Genomic DNA, 19297 nt, shown 5'->3' on the forward strand with positions numbered 1-19297 from the left:
TTTTCCAAGGCCGCCCTTTGCGGGTTTTCAACCTTGCGAGCTATATTCTTTAATTCTTTTTCATTCTTTTCTTCTTTTTTTTTCCATCTTTTTCTTCTTTTCTTTTTTTTTGTTTTCATTTTTTGCATTTTCTTCATTATTATTATTTTTTTTTGTATTTTTCTCTTTTGTTATTTTCTTCTCTTTTTTCTCGCTCTAACTTTTGCCTGGGTCGCCCTTTCGGGTTTTCGGCCCAGCGAGCCTCTCAAGGGTAAAAGTGTAGCTTGGTCCATGTCAAATGGTTCTGAGATCTCGAATCTGTCTGAATCCAAGAGAGTGGCTGCTGTTCGCTGACGATGTAGGAGTCCATCCCGTGGAGGCTGAATTTGCCCCTAGTGTTGTAGATCGGAACTTAGTTTTTCTTTAGCAATACTTTCTTCTCTCTTCCCCTCTGGGATTTGGCATTCTTGCCGATCTTTGTTAGCTTGAGAAACATCCCAATTTTTTGATTCTTCGAGCACATCTGACAGTTTTGTCCCTAGTTTGAGGGCTTTTGATCTAGCTTCGCAAGCGTCCTTTGAAAATACTTGATCTTCTTGATTTCACTTTTCTTGCCCTTAGTTCGAGGGTTGCTTCGAATCTGGCCACGCAGGCCTCACATTATGGTTGGCCTTTGAACTTTCTGAGTCCGAGTTCGAGGTTTGAAAGCAAGGGGTCGAGTCTCGAGGCTGAGAGGATCCTAGGCTGCACAATCTCAAGAGCGATTCCACACAGGTCTTCGCAGGACTGCGCAAAACATTTTTTGAAATCTTTTAAGAAAGCGACTAGTCGCTTGCGCTGAAGACAATGTAGAACCAATCTGGATCAAGCCAGGATCCTTCCCAGTACTCACACTAACAAGCATGATTTCATTCATTAAGGGCTTAGCATGCCTCTCTTTCTCTCAATTGATCAAATTTTTGCAAAACCCGAGGAATTCCTTCCTCTTCGTTTTCACCGCAGTGTTCAAAAAAAAAGTTTTGAAAAACTTAGGTCAATGCAATAATTTCAAGGCACAAGAGAGCAGGTGGAATGCACTGCCGTTTCATTCAAATCCCGGCACAACTAGCATACGGTAGAAGCAAACACAAGAGTGCGAAAATCACTGCTATTTCAATCAGAATCTGTTGGCACAACTGGCTCCAAGGCAGAAACAGACTCAAAAGAAAACGAAAAGACAAACACAAAACAAGCAAGTGATGTCCGAGGTAACACCCCCGAAATCACTTGACTCCAACAAAACAGGACTGACTCGATACACCAATACAGACCAAAAACAAAAAGACTGACTCTATACAAAACAACAAGACTGACTCAATACCCAAGTTAGAAAGCGTAAAAACTGGTGTTTGCATATTGCTCAGAACAGTGTGTGCCATTCCCACGTCTGGAGTTAATCGAGCGCCACCCGCAGCTGGTTCATCCCCTGATCACATCACATTATCCCCCAAGTTCACCGATCCAGTGCCGATAGACCTTGCTGAGCTCGGCGGGAGGATGACCCCGTTGTCAAACAAATCCTATACTTCATGGCGAAGACGAAAGTAGTTGTCGGTAGTATAGCCGGTTTGCTGATGGTACGCGCAGTACTGGGTAGCATCATGTGTAACCGGAAGAGGGTTCGGGAGAGGCCGAGGCTCAAGGGGTTTGAGCTGGCCTTGTCTAATAAGGATTTGGAGAGCTTTGGACAAAGGCATATAGAGGGCATGTAAGACCCTCCAACCTCGGGGTTGGTACTTCAAGGTTTGTGGATTTTTGCTGGGCGCACCAGCAGAGGGATTAGCAGGTGCTGGCCTGGTTTGCTGATCTCTTCCGAGTGCAGGATTATAACTGAAAGGAACGTTTCTGATACAACGACCCTTCTCCCGGCTTACCCCTTGATTCAAACTGCCCCCAACTTGAGTGCCGAAAATGTCGTCCACAGTTTTTGCAACAACTGCGAGCACTTGCTTTTTGTTCAGTCCCTCGGCTTTCAAAGCCTCAACAGCCAACAGAAGATGTTTATGGGGATCCATGTCCGCCCCTATCTTGTTCTTTCCACTCGCCTTCACTTTGCCAAGGGATTGGCATTCCTCAAATACAGCCCGTTCCAAGATTGGGGAGCCTTTTGACATGAACTCCCTGGTATGTGATGTGGTTGATGACGGAGCCGATGTCCCGGAGGCCAAATCTGTCACAGTTCTCTGAAGATCTTCAATCATTCTCTTCAGCTCAAAAGTAGTGGGCTCACGGGTTTGAGATGATTGGGGTCCAGGTGCATCCATCATGCATAAGTCCATGCTTTCTGGAATGAACACCTCAGGCTTGGGTAGATGGGCTGGGGTGATGTATATGCTGGGGTCGAAGGTGGATGGTAGTGTATGAATGAGGTTGAGATGGTAAGGTGACGAATCAGTACTAACCTGAGGTCCTTTTGGTGGAGCTAGGGTCTCATTGTCATGATGGAGGCGGATGCAACGGTTCATATCATGACCGTGTTGTTGATGATAGGCACAGTATTTAGCTGGGTCATATCTTGGTGGAAGAGGATTTGGAAGGGGTTGGGGTTCTAGGAGTTTTAGGTGCCCTTCTTCTTGTAGCTTTTTCAAAGCTTGGGAGAGACTCATGTAAAGAGGATGGAATTTTCGAGCTTGGGGCTGAGTTGAAGTGGTTGGTTTTCGGTCATTGAGGGAAGTGGTGATAGTGTCTACTTCTGAGCATTTCGCAGCTGTGCTACCATCAGTAGTAGCATTGGAACTATGAGCAACATTCCTCTTTGAAGGCTCATTATCTTCTGCAAAGATCCCTTGTCTGATGGCATCCTCGATTTGAACCCCCATTTCATGAAGGGCTGGAAAGGTAAACAGAGGTAGAACAACCATCTTTTGCAGCAACTTGCCATGCAGATTCCGAACAATCATCCTGATCTGATCTTTGTCGGAAGGCCTTGTAGTCATCATTGAGGCCTTTGCCCTCCATCTTGTCACGAACTCTGAGAAACCCTCCTTTGGCTCTTGGCGGGTGACTTCGAGATCACGAGTCGTGACCTCGATCTGTGTGTTGTAGGAGTATTGAGCAATAAAGGCCTCAGCCAGCCTTTCTCAATTCTGTTTCACAGAGTTCTCCAATTTTGCATACCAGATTGCGGCTATCCCAGACAGGGTTCGGCCGAATAGTGACAATTTTTGGGTTATGGTCAAACCCATTGGCCTCAAGATATCAGAAAACAGTTAGAGGTGCACCATTGGGTCTTCAGAGCCATCAAATCGATCGATATGCGGCATTTTAAACCGCTCCGGCAAGGTCACCACTGAGTCGGTATAACCATCCTCTATATCAGGAATAGAGCGGGCCCCCTGAGACTTTTTGAACAATTTCTCAAGCTTGCTCACTTTCAATGCTGTGGGGTCCGTCTCGAACTCAAAGGGGGAGTCTGGCAGGTTGGTGGGTGTTTTAGACAGCTGGGGTAGCACCGGGGGCGGAGCTGGCCCGCCTGGAATGTCCGCATCATCCTGGACGTGGGTTGCCTCCCTGAGTATAGGAACTCTTGGTGGGGGAGGAGCCTGGTGTGAAGTAGATACTCGAGTTTGCTGCTCTAACCTGGCAATTGTCTCTGCCTGTTGGGCTATGACCACGGCCTGTTGCTTGGTGAATTCCGCTTGACGGACAGCATCTTGCTGCATGGCTTTCATACTATCCTGGAGTTGGCGCACCATCTCTTCCAGACCCGACATATTGTCCTGATCTAACTGAGCAACTGGTATACCTGTGTCTGCAGTAGGCTCAGAAATCTTAACCTGGCTGTTCAAAGAACATTGAGCTGGTAGCTGCTGTACTGGTGGTCTGTGCCGGACCAACCTTTTTACCCTGCCTCTAGTAAAGGAACACTGATTGCCTTTGAATTGAATCTCTGACCCGACAAAGTCTATTAACACAAGTTCGGTGTACCCGGGGGATATTGGAGCCCTCTGAAGCTATGGTTCCCAGACTACCTAGTAAAAGAGAAAACATGCAGCATCTCAGCCCGATTTCACGATAACCCATATGAGTAGAGCTGAATGACTGTGCCTCCTACAGAATTCTGCCCAAAATTCTGCCTGTAAACTGATACCCTCAGGTGAACTGAATCCCAAAGTACTGAACTGGTGCCCGCAGGCCTGATTCCCAAACTACTAAACTGGTACCCGCAGGCCTGATGTCCAAACTTGTAGACTGATACATGCATTCCTATAGAAACGCACTCTGAAAGCACATAGCAGACAAGTGAGAGCCAAAACACCCCTATGTTGGGGTAGGGTTTCCCTGTCCTATTCTGTCAGGAGCTAGGGTTTCACTACGCACGCAGCGGTTTCAAACAACCTATAAACGGGTAAGCAACTTGTCCTAGTTTGGAATGGTCACTATGGATCCGAATATGCACTAGGTCGAATGGTCAAAAAGGGTGCCCCGGTAAAATCGGGGTTTGTGTTCCCATACTGGCAGAGCCCATAACCGGTCAGCCTTATGGTCATGCCTTGAGAAGACAAGCCTCCAGCAAACCGTTCAGGAATAGCAGATGGCAAACACGGTGTCCTAGGCGCACCAATGCACATGCAATGCAAAGAAACACACAAGTGTAGTCAAAACAAGATATCATGAGTTCGAGTCAAGTTCTCTAATTCCCCAGCAGAGTCGCCAGAAACCGTAGACGTCCCCGAACGCCCCGGGAGGGATGAGTCCCGTTCTGTTCATTTGGGGTTCACTACAGTTCGGACTCTCAAATTGTCACGGTTCTAAATCTGAACCAAAGAGTCTAAATCCGGCAAATCGTTTTGAGAAAACAGATTTTGAAAGAAGTGCCAAACATGGACTGCTTTGCCAGATACAGAGTCGCCACCTAAATGTTTTATTTTGGGAAAATTTAGAAAACCCTGACTCGTTTGCCTAAGGCCACGTGTCCGTCATCACCAAAGTTGCCTCGGCTCGGGAACTTGGGTACGATTGGGGAAGGTCATTTCGTGAGCACCCTCGCTCGCCCGATCAAAGATCGGCCTCTACTAACCATGATATCTATTTTTGAAAACATTATGCGTTCTTATTCCAGTTATTAGCCTAGATTTACTATGTGATGCGCACAACATACAAGTATAGACTGGATCGCCTGAATTGGAACAAAACGTTTCATGTTTGTTTATTTTGAAAATGGTTTGATGGTGCTACCCGCAAGTAGGCTAAGACGTGGATTTGCCACCCTCGTGTGGGCTTAGAAAAACATGATTTTGCCACTATCTAGTGGGCTTAAAAAAAACTCACAGTCAATGAATTGTTCCAATCCAAATAACCCAACCTTCACCCACAAGCATTCAGGCAGATATATCACATAAGCATATAGCCTCATGGTAAGCATGCTATTCATGGCAGTCACTCACACGCATGCAAGGATGCTAAAGCATGAAACTTACTGAGTACTCCAAGCCAAAATAGAAGCTAATTAGAAATCCATGCATAATCCTAATTATACAGAAATGTCTAATGCAACACATGCAAAAGTGCAACTATAGCAGGGTCGGCTATTCTAGACATGGCATATGAAATGCTACAGCTAACATGTATTCAACTTGTAATTGAAAATACAATGCAGTTAGTATGATGCGCCGAGCCCGGTGCATGCAAGACAGATGAAATGAATGCAAACATGCTATCATACTGTATGCTAATTGAAACATGCCCTAATCTAACCATCATAAGCGGGTAAATAAAAGGGAGAAAGACGTGGGGTTGGAAGGCATACATCACACACACGCACACTTATTACAGTTGTGCCCTCGCGCAGAGGGTCCGAATAAATAATATACAGTCCCAAATGAATAATTACAGTCCAAATATGTACAAAACCCTAATTAATTAACAAATTAAATTAGGAAAGAAATAAATTGGCATGCAAGCCAGGGACTGCCTCAAATCTGCTCCGGATGATGAATGATGCATGCTCGGGTTGTCTTGTGCGGAGAATCCCTAGCGATGCCTCGGTTTGCCTCTGTTTGCAATTGTTCTTGGAATGCTTGCCAAGCTCCGGAAGGTTGTTGATTTCTGATTTACTGCAACAGAGAGTAACAAAGGGGCATGGCAAAGTATTTTCACATATGTATGCATGACTACTTTTCGGGGAGTGTAGTCCTCGATCCTCGTGCCACCAATCACGCATATCGATGCATGATGGCCGAGGAGTCGAATTGCACGACTCAATATGAAATGAATGCACATATAAATACAACAAGACCTAAACTCCATCATGCATAATCCGGAGTGTCGGTGACTGGGAATTGAGACACGTTCCGTCACTCGAAGTACGAAACGTTCCTCGTTTCTCGTGCTCGGGCTAACTCCTATCCCAAACACAATGCACTATGCATGACATGTATGAATGCAACTAATATACAACCTAGCATGCACAATGCTATGAGATGGCATACACAATGCACGATGTAACAAGGCATACATAATGCTCTAACATACAACCTAGCATACGCAATGCTATAAAATGAAATGGCATACTCAATGCACAATGGACTTACACCAACATGAGTGGACCTCAGCCACACTCACATTAGTAGCCATGAGATGAAAAATGAGACAACTCGAAATGCGTGGCCACGTGCACGCGAACCGAGGATCGACCCTAGGGCACCAAATGCACTTCTAACAAGACATGGCAAGGCATGGAATATGGCATACTAGCATGCAAATTTCAGTAGCAAAATATGATGCAAAACAGCCCCAGAACATGGAAACATGGCACCCGATACATGGAATGAGACCCGAAACATGAAATTAGGTACATGGAATGACCTATGGCTATGCAAAGCATGCATTATTTGAATGCGAAGTGTGAAGACAGAATCAAGACAGTCCCAAAACAAGCATATTTACAGTTTTAAGCAAGGCTAAAAAGTGAACACAAATAGGGCTAAGTTAACATGCAAAAATGGCCCCAAAAGAGAGATAATGAAGCATGTAGCAGCTGCTGGCCCAAAACAGAGGAGGGCCCTTCAACAAAGTTTAAGAGGGGCCCAAAACATGGTGTTTTACAGTTAGTGACCAAACCCAAAACAGTGCACATGCAAGCTTAAAATACTATGCAAAATAAGGCCTAAAAAGAGGTTTAAACACAAAGAGCAAAAAGGGAGCTTCAAAAAGAAAAAGTCCCTTGATAAAACAAGAAGAGGGGGTCAAAATAAGGCTATTTACAGTTCGGATCAGAGCCCAAAAATACAAGCACAAGGGGCTAACAAAACATTCAAAAATAAGGCCAAAAGAGGGATAAAGAGGCAAGTGACAAAAGGAAGCCTCAAACAGTGAAGAGTGCTTCAACAATGTTGAATAAGGGCTCAAAATAAGCCACTTTACAGTTTATAACCAAGCTCAAAACAGTTTACAAATAGGCCTAAAATACTATGCAAGAAAGAGGCATACAAGAGAGGTAAAGAAGCAAGTGGTAGCTAGAGACCTTAAACATGGAAGGACCCTTAATCAATCATGAAAAAGGCATGAAAACATGACTATTTTCAGTTAGGGTCGGAGCCCAAAAATGCAAGAAAGTATGGCTTAGATATAGAACAAAATAAAGCACAAAAGAGGGAGAATGAAGACTCACCCTTGTAGACCAAGCTTCAGCAGCCCTTGGCTTGAGAAAAGGTGCTCCTAAGCTCTGGAAAACCAACTCCAAGTGTTGGAAAGGATGGTGGTGGTGTGGTGCTATGTGGTGGTGTAGAAAGGGGTGTGGGATTTGGGGTTTTGGAGGTTGGAATAGAGAGAGAGAGAGAGAGAGAGAGAGAGAGAGAGAGAGAGAGATAATGCAAGAGCCTTAAAGCAAATTTTGTAACCCTTCAAAACACAGCTGGGGGTGCTGGTTATATAGGCAAGAGTGTGGGAAAAAAGGGGGGAAATGGATTTCAAATTTCCTCCCAAAAGTGCAGCCCCCCGGATACACAATCTGGGGGGAAACAAAATACAGATTTGTAATGTACCAGAGGAGGGGAGCAAGGCCAGCCTGGTATTTAAGTTGCAGGTGGCCAGCCGGCCAAGGATCAAAAGGCTCAAGAGGTATTAGTGGTCGGCCACCCCAGATTGGTGGCCTCCCATGTGTGCACAACACAACCATGTGGTCAAAAACTGGAGAAAGTAAATCAGGAGAGAGAAAAGCCCACTTTTTGAAGGGGTTCAAAAGGGTCAAACACAATTACTGGCCGGCCATGTGATATTGGTGGCCTCCCAGGTGTGTACAACACAAATATGTGGTTTAGGGCTGGAAAAAGTGGCCTTAGGGTGGTCAACATTGGCTTTCAAGTGAGAAAAACGGGCGACGGAGGGCGATGAAGGAATAAAACTGGTTGTCAGAACAATTACTGGCCTCCCACCCTTCTACGACCTTCTTAGCAGTGAAAATAAGGTCTCCACCAAAAATGAGCCCAAACCGATGCAAAATGAAGGTTCGGGGACCGAAACGCGCAGCCCAAGGCCCCGAAAACTGACTGTTAGGCACCGGAAGTGGTGTTCGACCACGAAGTTGGTCTCTCGAGCCACAGTGTCCCTCAAAAGGGAACAAATAAGATGCATGCCAAAAACCGGAGCAAACAGAGGTGGTTAAGCGGTCCCGAACCGAGGCACACGACCGTCGGTTCCGAAAAATTGAAAACCGGGCTCCAAACGGGAAAAATGGCCTACGACCACGAAACGTAGCCTACGGTCACTGAGAGATGGTCTTCGAGACCTCTCCCTCCCCTCGGGAAGAGAAAACAGAGAAAACAGAACCTGATTCGCAAATCGAGGCAAAGCACAAAAGAGCCCCGAAGTCTGGAGGCAAGGCTCGCAGCCGAGACTCCGCAACCTCAGAACGAGCACAATATGCAACATCATCAAGTGCTCAATCGGTGACGTCTGAGTCTTAAGGTCGGTCAAAAATAGGGTGTCTACATACACTTTTTAACATTTTATAAAATATGAATTGAATATAGGGTAAATTTAAAATGATGTGATAGAGAAGTAATATAATTTATACGATAATATGACTTAAATAAGATAGTAACCTTTTAAGTTACGACAAATAAGACCTTATAATTTTGTAGTAGTGCCCAAAAAGTAAGAAATTTTCATCTCCTCTTTCTATACACTGTCTATTTCTGCAAATCAATACTGGGAGATTGTGACAGAGAAGAGAAAGAGAATGGAAGCCATTGAACTAGTATACATAAATAAATATATCTTCAGTTTTGGAAAGGCAGAGAAGAAACGAGAACCCTTATCTCATCTCTTGTCTCTCTCTCTTTGAACTTTGAAGACGACGAACGGCGGGAGGCGTGATAGGCAGCGACGTTGACGGCGGTAAGCGTTGACGTTGATGATTACCAAGGACCTAGAGATGTCGACAATTGGCAGTTACTCAGTGAGGATTTCATCTAATCGACGTTCATTGATCTCCGACAGAGACAGTATCTACTCTTTCGGTTCATTCTTCGATTGGTCTCATCTTCTCCTTTCCTCTATATCTGAAATATTCCCTGAGACTTTGTATTTTGTAAATTGTAATCTTCTCTAATTCGCCAAAAAAAAAAAATTGCGTTTCGTTCGTTTGTAAATTAAGACGGTGTAAAGCATGATTAGATTCATAATCAAAAGAAATTACCAAAGCAAATACACAAATCACTCACCCAACAATCCATCAAGTTCCTAATTGGCAGAAGGTAAGTATCAAAGAACTCTCTTTATTTATATTTGTATCCTTTTGTTTTTGTTTTTTTAATGGATTTAAAACTAATATGGGTGAGAGTATTTTTGTATTTTTATTATTAATTTTGTTAATTGACATAGATCCTTTTGAACTCTTGGTTTTCTTTAGTGGGTTTTTGATTTTTTGTGCTAGTTTTGAATGTTGAGTTCAATCTTTTATATTGGCCATTTTGGGTCTCTGTTTTCTATAAGATGGTCTCTGTCCAAACTATTAGAAATTTGTGTGATGATTTTTCTAGAATTTTTTGAATTAACAATCTCATAACTCAAAACTGATTACATGATTTGTGGTAAAGAAAAGGGTAAGTGGAAATTCTTTTTGTATTTTTCTAATTTTGTTATGTTTATTTGTAAGTTGAAATAATGGAAGTTGAATTATTTTAGGTTGTACTTGCAGACTTTGAATCAGGGTTTAGTAAATAGTCAACAAATGTTCCTTCTTATAGAGAACGATAAATAAGATAGAGTCTGCAACTATATTGAGCCCATGATATATATACTATAGCAGGAAAAAGAGTGATCTTCTAGGATGTTTGGTAGGTGTCTTAGGCGATGCAACTTAAATGTTGTGTGTGAGAGAGAGAGAGAGAGAGAGAGAGAGAGAGAGAGATGAATATAATGAAATTCCATGCACGTAGGAGATTAGTACTATTACTATCTTTCAGCTTGATGCTTTCTTCTTTTTTTGTTTTTTCCTAAACTTTGAATTGTAGGTTTTGAGTTGCAGTATGGAAACCAATATGAGAAGAAGGTTTACACACACACACACACACACACACAAAAAAAAACCCAATATGAGGAAAAGACTATTGTATCTTTGATTTGTGTCAAAGTGTTTGTGTTATTTTTGTTCTAATTTTTTTGGAGGGGTTTAGGCAGATGTGAGTGGAATTTTTATTTTTATTTATATTTATTTATGGATCAGGCAACAAAGAGGCACTTGACACTGCAAATTGAGAACTTGGATGGAAAACGTGATGAGCAAGTGGAAATATAAAAGTTAATTAAGAATGAAGTACATTCAGAAACGGGTTATTTCCCTTAGGGTATACTGCATAGCATAGAATAAAGTATTTGAAATGCTACTTTTGACTTTGAGTGGGACTGGGGGAAATAATTTGGGTCAGCTTTTCATGAATTATGAGGCAAATCAATGAATCTGATTATGATTTAAAAATGATTCAGTAATAGCATAAAAAGAAGTTCTGACTTGTGGAACAAGCTACTGATGTTCATGGTGATCTTTCTCAAATTGGCTTTGACTTGGATGCACTATAGAGAATGGTTTGTGGCTTGGTGAGTTTTGTCTCAAAGTTTTTTAAATGATTCAGTGTAACCCATTCAACATAAATGATAAGTTTTTCAAGATATAAATGTGACTTGTCTCATTTTAATTCCGCTACTTGGATATTGAGTTTGTGAACTGTGCATGCAATAAATATCCAACTATTTTATGATTTTCATCTCTTAAACATAATGAAATTTTAGAAACTTTTTTATTTTTGAATATTCATGGGGGTTATATATATGTTTAGGAATTTTTAGAATTAATTTCGTCGAGAATTTTGGTAAAAATTAAGTGTGAACCTTGTTTTTATTAGTTTATGTATGATTTTTCTTGTTTGATTCTATCAAAATCATCACAAACTGTGGAAACAATAACTGAATTTCATGAGTATTGTGGCCATATTTTTGGTTCTCTATTTTGTGTACTTTGTCCCATTAATTAGAGTCAAGTAGTTGGGTTTTGAGCTATTGTTGGGTTTTATTGAGTTGACTTTATTACGAGAATCACCTTTTGGCTTAAATTGTTCAACACAAGTTTGGTTCTGTTGGCAATTTATTTCGAGTAAAAAACAGGACGTTTTCCATATACATTTATTTATTTTTTAATTCCCCACATGCTCTTACAAACTAGTTTATCTCATGGTTACCCAAAAAATACATTTTAAGCTAAAATTTGATCAGGAAATTGGATGTGTATTGGTCTCCAATAAAACTAAAAGGTAGTAATTGGAAATCACATTGTCACAATAGTCATTGAAAGATAAGAATCATGATCCTCCCTAAATATGTTTTCTTTTCATTTGTGTTTGATCCAGGCTAAGGTTGGTTGCATTTTTTTTCATGATAAATTTGTTGCTTAGCTTGACATTTGATAAAAGCAGCACATCTTATAGTGCTTATGTTCTTAGGTTGTTGACCAAATGATCGAGGAAATGGACTGTTGATTCTTTTTTAAGTCCAAGTGTTTGTAATCCCTTAGTACGACACCTTGAATCTTTTCCCCTTGTTTACATTTATTATGGTACATTGGTATGTCTTGCCATTTTGACATTTAATGTTCAATGTATGTTGTCACTGCTTTTCCACAGCATGGAGTTTGGTTTAAGATTCATTTATATCTGAAACTATAAGGTCTGGTGCTTCCCTTTTGTATGTCCAGAGGACCAGCTGATAAAGACAAACCAAACAAACATACTAATTAGGTCTCTTGTGCTTAAGAAACAGAAAGGGGGATTCCAGTTCAAAGGATGTTAAGAGTGCAGCTGCAAGTGAAGCTTATAGAAAGAGGTGTTTAGCTCCATTCTTTCTTGGACAATTTACAAATGATGTTTGTCACTTCTATATGTGATGCTTAATGCTTGTTGCTTTCTATTTTCATGTTTGGCATTTTTTTTGGGTGTTTTTGTGATGTCTGATATCTCTCGTTAGAGTTTAAATCCCATTTTCCTTATCTGTCAAATGTTTGATAAAATGCATCAATGATGGCCTACTGTGATTTTGTTTATTGGGTCCATTTTTTAAACTTTTGGATCTTTGAGAATATAATTTAGGAGAATTTTGAACTCAAATACAATGCTTAATGTCTTTTTCCATGTCCAATTATTTACACCGGAGACTTAGTTTCAATAATTTTTTTTCCCCTTTCTAATTCCATTCAATTCTTATACAAATTGTTTTTCTAGTTTTGATTCACTCTTTGCTGTTGTGTGTGTATGTGGTCTTTTTTACTGGAAGAGATTATATACGTATTTCTGAGTGTCTATGGTAAGAGATTATATATGAATAATATATGTATCACTTTGGAATAATATATGTATCATTTTAACCCGCTGTATGGTTATTGAGATGTTGGAATATTGAATGTACATCATTTATTGAAACTTTAGTTACTCTTTAAAACAACATCCATTCTCAGAAGTGTTACTGTAAACTTATTAGATTCTTCAAAATCTTTTGATTAGCTGGATTGTATGAATGCTTGCATTTGCTGTGTTATTTTGTTTGCTTGGTGGGAATTTGACTTCTTAAGCCTGTTGTCGTAATTGTTAAGATTTCCTTTGTTGTATTTTCTAATGTTTGTAGTATGGCTCATCTCAAGAAGCTCAGTTATGGCTCAACATCGACAACTACGACCCTACCCTCGTCTCTCAGAAGGTCTGTACCGATGTCTGCAATGGCGTCACCACCAGCCAACTCGATGAATTGGCCATTGAAACTATTACTGCCATGACTGCTAACCATCCCAACTATGCTTCTATGAGTTTCATTCTGAAAATTAGGATTGTAGCTTTTAATCTGAGATTATTGATTTTTTTTTTTTTTTAATCCAAGTCTCTTTCTCAATCAATATCTTTCCTTTCTGTTCTAACTGATTCCTCTTCTCAAAGCAGATATAAGCTTTCACATGCCCCCTTTTCCTTCATTTTCTGGTTTGGTTATTGATCTGACTATTGGTTAATTAATCTTTAAAAAGATGATATTTGTGTGAGATTGATGAAAATAATTACAGCTTAAGACCAGCAAGGTAGGTTTTTTTTTTTTTTTTTTTGATTGGCAAAAGTTAGCGGTTAGTTGTTAGATTGGCACATTGGGAGAGTTGAACTCACACCTTCTCATTGCAAGCACTTCAGACTTACCTTCTATTTGTAAACAATAATCAAAAGAGAGAATGAGAGGTAAAGAGCTGATAAAAATTGGTGTAATGAATATTCCTCAAGCACACAGAAAAACAACATGAATGCATACATAGGTGCAAACAATATGCACGTGTCTGCTTGCCTCTACATGCACAAAGTGAGATAGAAGGGAGTTGGGAAGGTGATTAAATTTAAATGTGGGACAATCTTGAATTATGAGTTGATTTGAGTGGTGATAGAAGCCTTGTTGAATGGAGAAGGACATTGCCACCTCCAAACAAAAACAAAAAAAAAGAAAAAAAAACTTAATAGAGCACCTTACTGGTAAAAGGATTCATAGAGTCAAAGGACAAACACAGAATATTTTACATATTATACTATATTTTTTTGTTGGATGCTGTTATTTCATGTGTTAGACCCAGTTAAATTGATAAATATGTACTTAATTTATCTATAAAATGTGATTGGATGGCTCAGCATCATTCATACTTTCAAGCATGACTAAAATGATTTAGGTGGTACAAGCAAAGAATTAATGGACTAACAGAAAAAGAGATTGACAAGACTGTGGAGTGATATTATAGTTGTTAATCATTCTAACAGCAGCTTTGTCAACTTTTATTTGGATAATGTTGAAATTAGGATTGGCAATGGTGAAAGAATCAGCTTCTGGGTAGATAATTGGATGGGAACCAATTGTTTGAAGTCCCAATTTCCTAGACTTTATTACTTATCAGTGGATAAAAACACAACTTTGAATCTGTAGGTGACTAGGGCCAGAAACCAAAGCAGTTGGGAATTCAACTTCAAAAGACCCTTATTAGCATGAGAGGAAGAAGAACTGCACAGACTACTTGATGTTATAGGTGAGGGCCCTGCATTGAGATTGGAGTCAAATGATAATATTTGGTGGAAAGCTAATTCTTCAGGTATTTTCAGTGTTAAATGTGCTGTAAATTGGTGCGAATCATTGAATGGTCCTACTCTGAAACCTTTTGACTTGATTTGGAACAATCCCTCCCCATTTAAAACCTAATTTTTCTCTTGATTGGCCTGGAAAGGGAGGATTAAGACCTCAGATTATTTATATGGAATTGGTGTTCTTAGTGATGATGTTAGATCTGAGTGTGTTATGTCACTCTGAGTTTGAATCACTCAATCATGTTCTGTTGATTTGCCCCTTTGCTTGGAAAGTTTGGTCCAACATAATCAATTGGTGGGGTTTGCAGTGGGCCTCTCCTAGTTCAATGGACATGCTAATGCACTGGTGGATGGGTTGGAATTTTAGAAAAGGAGAAAAGCAACCTTGGAGATCAATTATTATGGCTGGTGTATGGTCCCTTTGGAAATGTAGGAATGATTGTTTGTTCAATGAGCTGCAACCAAACTGAGAAGATCTTTGTGAGCTAATTAAAGTAAGAGTGGACCTTTGGATGAAAACACACTCGGTGGGTCAAGGCTACGGGGTGGATGATTTTTGTCTACAACATTTAACAAGTGAAGAGGTGCATCTGCTAGAAGATGATCAGAGAAGGCTTTCAAAACAGAGTTTGGAGTGAAACTAGTTGCTGTTAGTTGTTGATACTGCTAGTGCTGTTGATTGTTTTTGGCATCAAGTGATTTTGGTGTTGCTTTTAGTGTTGTTAGTGCTGCTGCTAGTTGCTGTTTTTGGTGCTGCAGAGCTGTTGTTGATGTTGCTGTTGTTGCTGTTAGTTGTTGTTTTTGGTGCTGATTTTGGTGTTGATGTTCTGTTTTGGTGTTGTTTGATATGTTAATTGTTGTTTTTTTCTTGGCTTTGGTTGGTAGCTCACTAATTCTTGATGGCGTGCTAGCAAATGATTGAGCGGGGATATTGGTGCCAACTTAGTTGAGATTGGTATGGCAAAGAGGCAACTTATGAAATTTTTGTAGAAGTTGGAAATAGAGCTATCCTAGGCAAAAATTAGTGCTAAGTGCTAACTTTATAATTGTTATTATGAAGTAATCAAATCAGTTTAATTCATGCAGGTATGGGTCGCTATCTTATTTTCTTGAAAGGGAGTACTTTATCTATGCTTATGATCCAATATATGCTCTTTCTCTTGATGTTGTTTCAAACTTGGTTGCTCTAAGAAGGGAAGCTTCTGCAGACGAAATCCAAGCTGCTTAGAATTTTCTAATATAAAGATATGGAGGGCACAAGCTGAGTGTTGATACAATTGAATCAACCCATGATGGTGGACTCGCAAGAAGATATTTTGTTGTAATTTTGTACTATTTATAACTTAAAGATAGTTTTTGTGTGTGTGTGTGTGTGTGATTTAGATCTTTTTGGATGATTTTGAAGTTGAGGACAATTTTTGATGTTTATAAACATAGTTTTTGGATGGTTTGGAATGTACGGGCAGTTTTGGATGTTCGAAACTTATGAATAATTTTTTTGATATTTGAAATAATATTTTGATGGTTAATTGATACTTATATATATACATATATGTGTGTGTGTGTAACTTGTTTGTAATGTTTTTTTAGACTGTACAAAATAGGTGAAATAGAACATGTTGAATTAAAAAAATAAAATAAAAAAATAAAATTACATATTCTATGATGGGCAAAATAGGTCGTTGTGTTAAATATTTAATGACTAGTAATGAGTGTCGTGGTTTGTCTCTTGAATTAATGACGCGCAAAGTATTCGTAGAAAAATTAATCATGACGTATAAGATTAACTGTTAAAAGTTTTTAACGGCATGCCGTAGCATGCCGTAGTATGCCGTTGAAAGTGAATAATTTTTCATGACTAATCATAATACGATTTTGTTTTGCGCATTATAGAATTGAATCCATGACGTGCATTTGGTGCCGTAATTTTTTTTTTGTTTTTTGTTATAGTGAATGTATTAGGTGTCTATGTCTTTTTCTTTTGTAAAATGATGTAGTTTCTTTCTGTAAACTTACTTTATGAATGCTTTTATCCTTTATGAGATTGTAGGGAAAAAACTGTTTGGACCTAGAGTATCAATGAACTTTGAACACACGAAAAAATTGTCCTGGCGTGAAAGTTAAAGGTATGATTCCCGCAACTTTATTGTTAACTAAACATGAAAAAAATTATGTTTCATATGATTTATTTTCTTTCTTAACAACTGGATGAGGCCATTTGTATTCTGGATAGAGGAAGGATGATTTTGGAATAGAGAATCATTACTCACAAATAGATACATGTATGCTTTATATCATTGTCTATAGATTAAAAAGTGTAAAAAAAATGTAAAAATTAAAAACAGCCAGTTTAAGGAGGATGTGATGAAATTACATCTTCTTACCTATGCTTCATATCATCGGAATGGCTATAGGTTTTTTAAAATTCACGTTACTTGCATACACGTGCATTTGAAATTTTAATTGGTTAAACTTTTTTTATTTTCAAACATTGTCAACAATTTCAGAATTGGGCCCAAGTGTTGGTGAAAGCCAAATGTACGATAATTTGTTGACAAGTTATTTGGTTACATATCCTAGCGTAATAGTTTTGTAATATTTTTTCACATTTTATATTCATAGAAATTAATATAAGATTTTTCTTCTTTGTTATAATATTTTTTTTTTGTTACGTAAACATTTGCTTTCTCAATGTTAGAATCCTACGTACTACCAAAAAAGAAAAAAAAAAAAAATTGACCGTTAAGAACAAATGAAATAAACAGAAAGCAATTATTTTTCAATATTTAATAAAGTTACACATAAGACTTTGAGGTATTACATAAGAGGACTTATTACATATCACTCCATGAAATTACACACACTATGACAAAGGAAACAAGACAGAAGTTATCACATTTGCAATGTTACCCCTCTCTTCCACACCTTCGTAATATGTTTTATTAAATATTACTTTAATAAGATAGAAGTTACCGTGAAATGCACTTGCACCACACACTCTTATTCTATGACTCATGAAATGAGCAAAAAGCCATAGAGAGGGCTAGGAAACAGAAGTTTTCTAGGGGCATTGGAAGCCAGTAGGAGTAGTTTTGCCACAATTATTAAGAATCAAGCTCAATGCAACAGGGATGTTGAGGATGATGCCCAAAACGTTTGCCTTAATCGCAGTGCAAAGGCAAACAGCAGCCTCAAGGTCAACAAGGCCTTGAATGAGACGGCAGCATGGTGTTACCGGAGGTTCACCTATTATAACATTAACCAATCCACCGAGCAAATTGGCACAGACACCTAGTTTTAGGGCATCCATGGGGCAGGTGCCAGTGGAAGGGCTCGGAGTTGGAGGTGGAGGGCTCTGAGTTCGAGGTGGAGGTGGAGGTGGAGGTGAAGGTGAAGGTGAAGGTGGAGGTGGAGCACACTGTGCACTTGCAAAGGCAAAGAAGAGAAGGTTGAGCGAAAAAAACAAGGCAAGTGATGCATTATTGCTCTTGGAACCCATCTCTCTCAAACCCTTAAGAAGAAAAATAACAAAACTTTCTAGACTGTTGATGGTAGAAATTAGCAATTTCTAAAAGGGTAATTGTGATGGTGGAGAAAATATGAAGGGAAGAATGGGTTTTTATACGATGCAAGGAGGGTTAGTCCTTGAATTGAAGTGGGGGAAGGCAAAAATACCATGTGACTTGCAATAAAAATACTCTTCATTTTTTTTTTCCGTCTATTTTATGCGCTCATGTATTTTAACCAGATCAATAAATAATGTGTTTTTGTAATATATATATATATATATATTTATAAATTACAGATTATGACATGTATGTACAGTTATAAATTTAGCAAAGGAGCATTGACTAATAAATCCTAAAATCATAATTTAAAAACCAACTAGTTCCATAATTATTTTAATGAACACACAATTCTTTATTTATGCAAATTGACACATTTGTCACTGTTTTTATGATATGGTCAATTTGAAGATTCCCTTTTTAATTTTAGTTATTTCACTACAACATATAAGAGTTTTAAAGACTAAATTTTTTAGTCTTTAAAAGTAAAAATTTTGTTGCAAAAAATATTTAGGGACCAATTTCTATCGTCGTGAGAATAGTCACTAAAATGTTGTCTTGAAAAGTCAAAAATAAGACTTTTAGCGACAAAATTTTGAAAATGTCACTAATAAATAGATATTTACGGATAAAATAATTTGGTCTCAAAATGGTTTATTTTTTGAGACAAAATTTGGTCCCAAAATGATAATAATTCATCACTAATGTCCAATTTTCATTGCTAAAAATATAATGACGACAATTTTCGCAACAAAAATATTTGGACCCTAAAAAATAATTGTCCCTAAATTTGATTTCTAAACCCTTAATTTTTTATAGTTTTATCACATTCCATATGTCACATTTCAAAAAATACACTAAATGATTTTTGTGGTCATTTGTTAGTTTGGATAAATCATATTCCACATTCAGTCTACCCAAAATATAGCATGCCCACTTTAGAAATCAAACCACATTACACATATCACATTTCAAAAAGTATACTAAAAGATTTTTGTAATTATATTTCTGGTTTGAACAAACCACATTTCACATTTAATCCACACAAAATGTAGCATGCTCATTTTGAAAATCAAATCACATTTCACATTCAATCCACCGAAAATGTTAGTATGCTCATTATGA

General features: G+C 38.8%; 1 protein-coding gene and 2 long non-coding RNA genes across 3 annotated transcripts; 2 read left to right on the forward strand and 1 right to left on the reverse strand.

The window, feature by feature from the left end:
- The first annotated feature begins 10717 nt into the window (after positions 1–10717).
- Positions 10718–13454, forward strand: LOC145802970 (uncharacterized). Its single transcript, XR_014344875.1, has 2 exons — positions 10718–12336; positions 13132–13454. It is a non-coding gene; the product is annotated as an uncharacterized LOC145802970 (long non-coding RNA).
- A 127-nt stretch (positions 13455–13581) lies between these two features.
- On the forward strand, positions 13582–16088 carry LOC114299527 (uncharacterized). Its single transcript, XR_014344876.1, has 2 exons — positions 13582–15561; positions 15693–16088. It is a non-coding gene; the product is annotated as an uncharacterized LOC114299527 (long non-coding RNA).
- A 1276-nt stretch (positions 16089–17364) lies between these two features.
- LOC114299520 (14 kDa proline-rich protein DC2.15) lies at positions 17365–18210 on the reverse strand. The gene has a single exon (XM_028244286.2). The coding sequence runs from the start codon at positions 18103–18105 to the stop codon at positions 17668–17670; it is 438 nt and encodes a 145-aa protein (XP_028100087.2). The 5' UTR covers positions 18106–18210; the 3' UTR covers positions 17365–17667.
- Positions 18211–19297: the final 1087 nt, after the last annotated feature.

Source organism: Camellia sinensis, chromosome 11, assembly GCF_055761805.1.
Source record: "Camellia sinensis isolate YWXY chromosome 11, ASM5576180v1, whole genome shotgun sequence".
Classification (NCBI taxonomy): Eukaryota; Viridiplantae; Streptophyta; class Magnoliopsida; order Ericales; family Theaceae; genus Camellia; species Camellia sinensis.

Bases quoted from the DNA above. Each gene is read 5' to 3' on its own strand.
- LOC114299520 (XM_028244286.2), bottom strand. From the start codon at position 18,105: ATGGGTTCCAAGAGCAATAATGCATCACTTGCCTTGTTTTTTTCGCTC.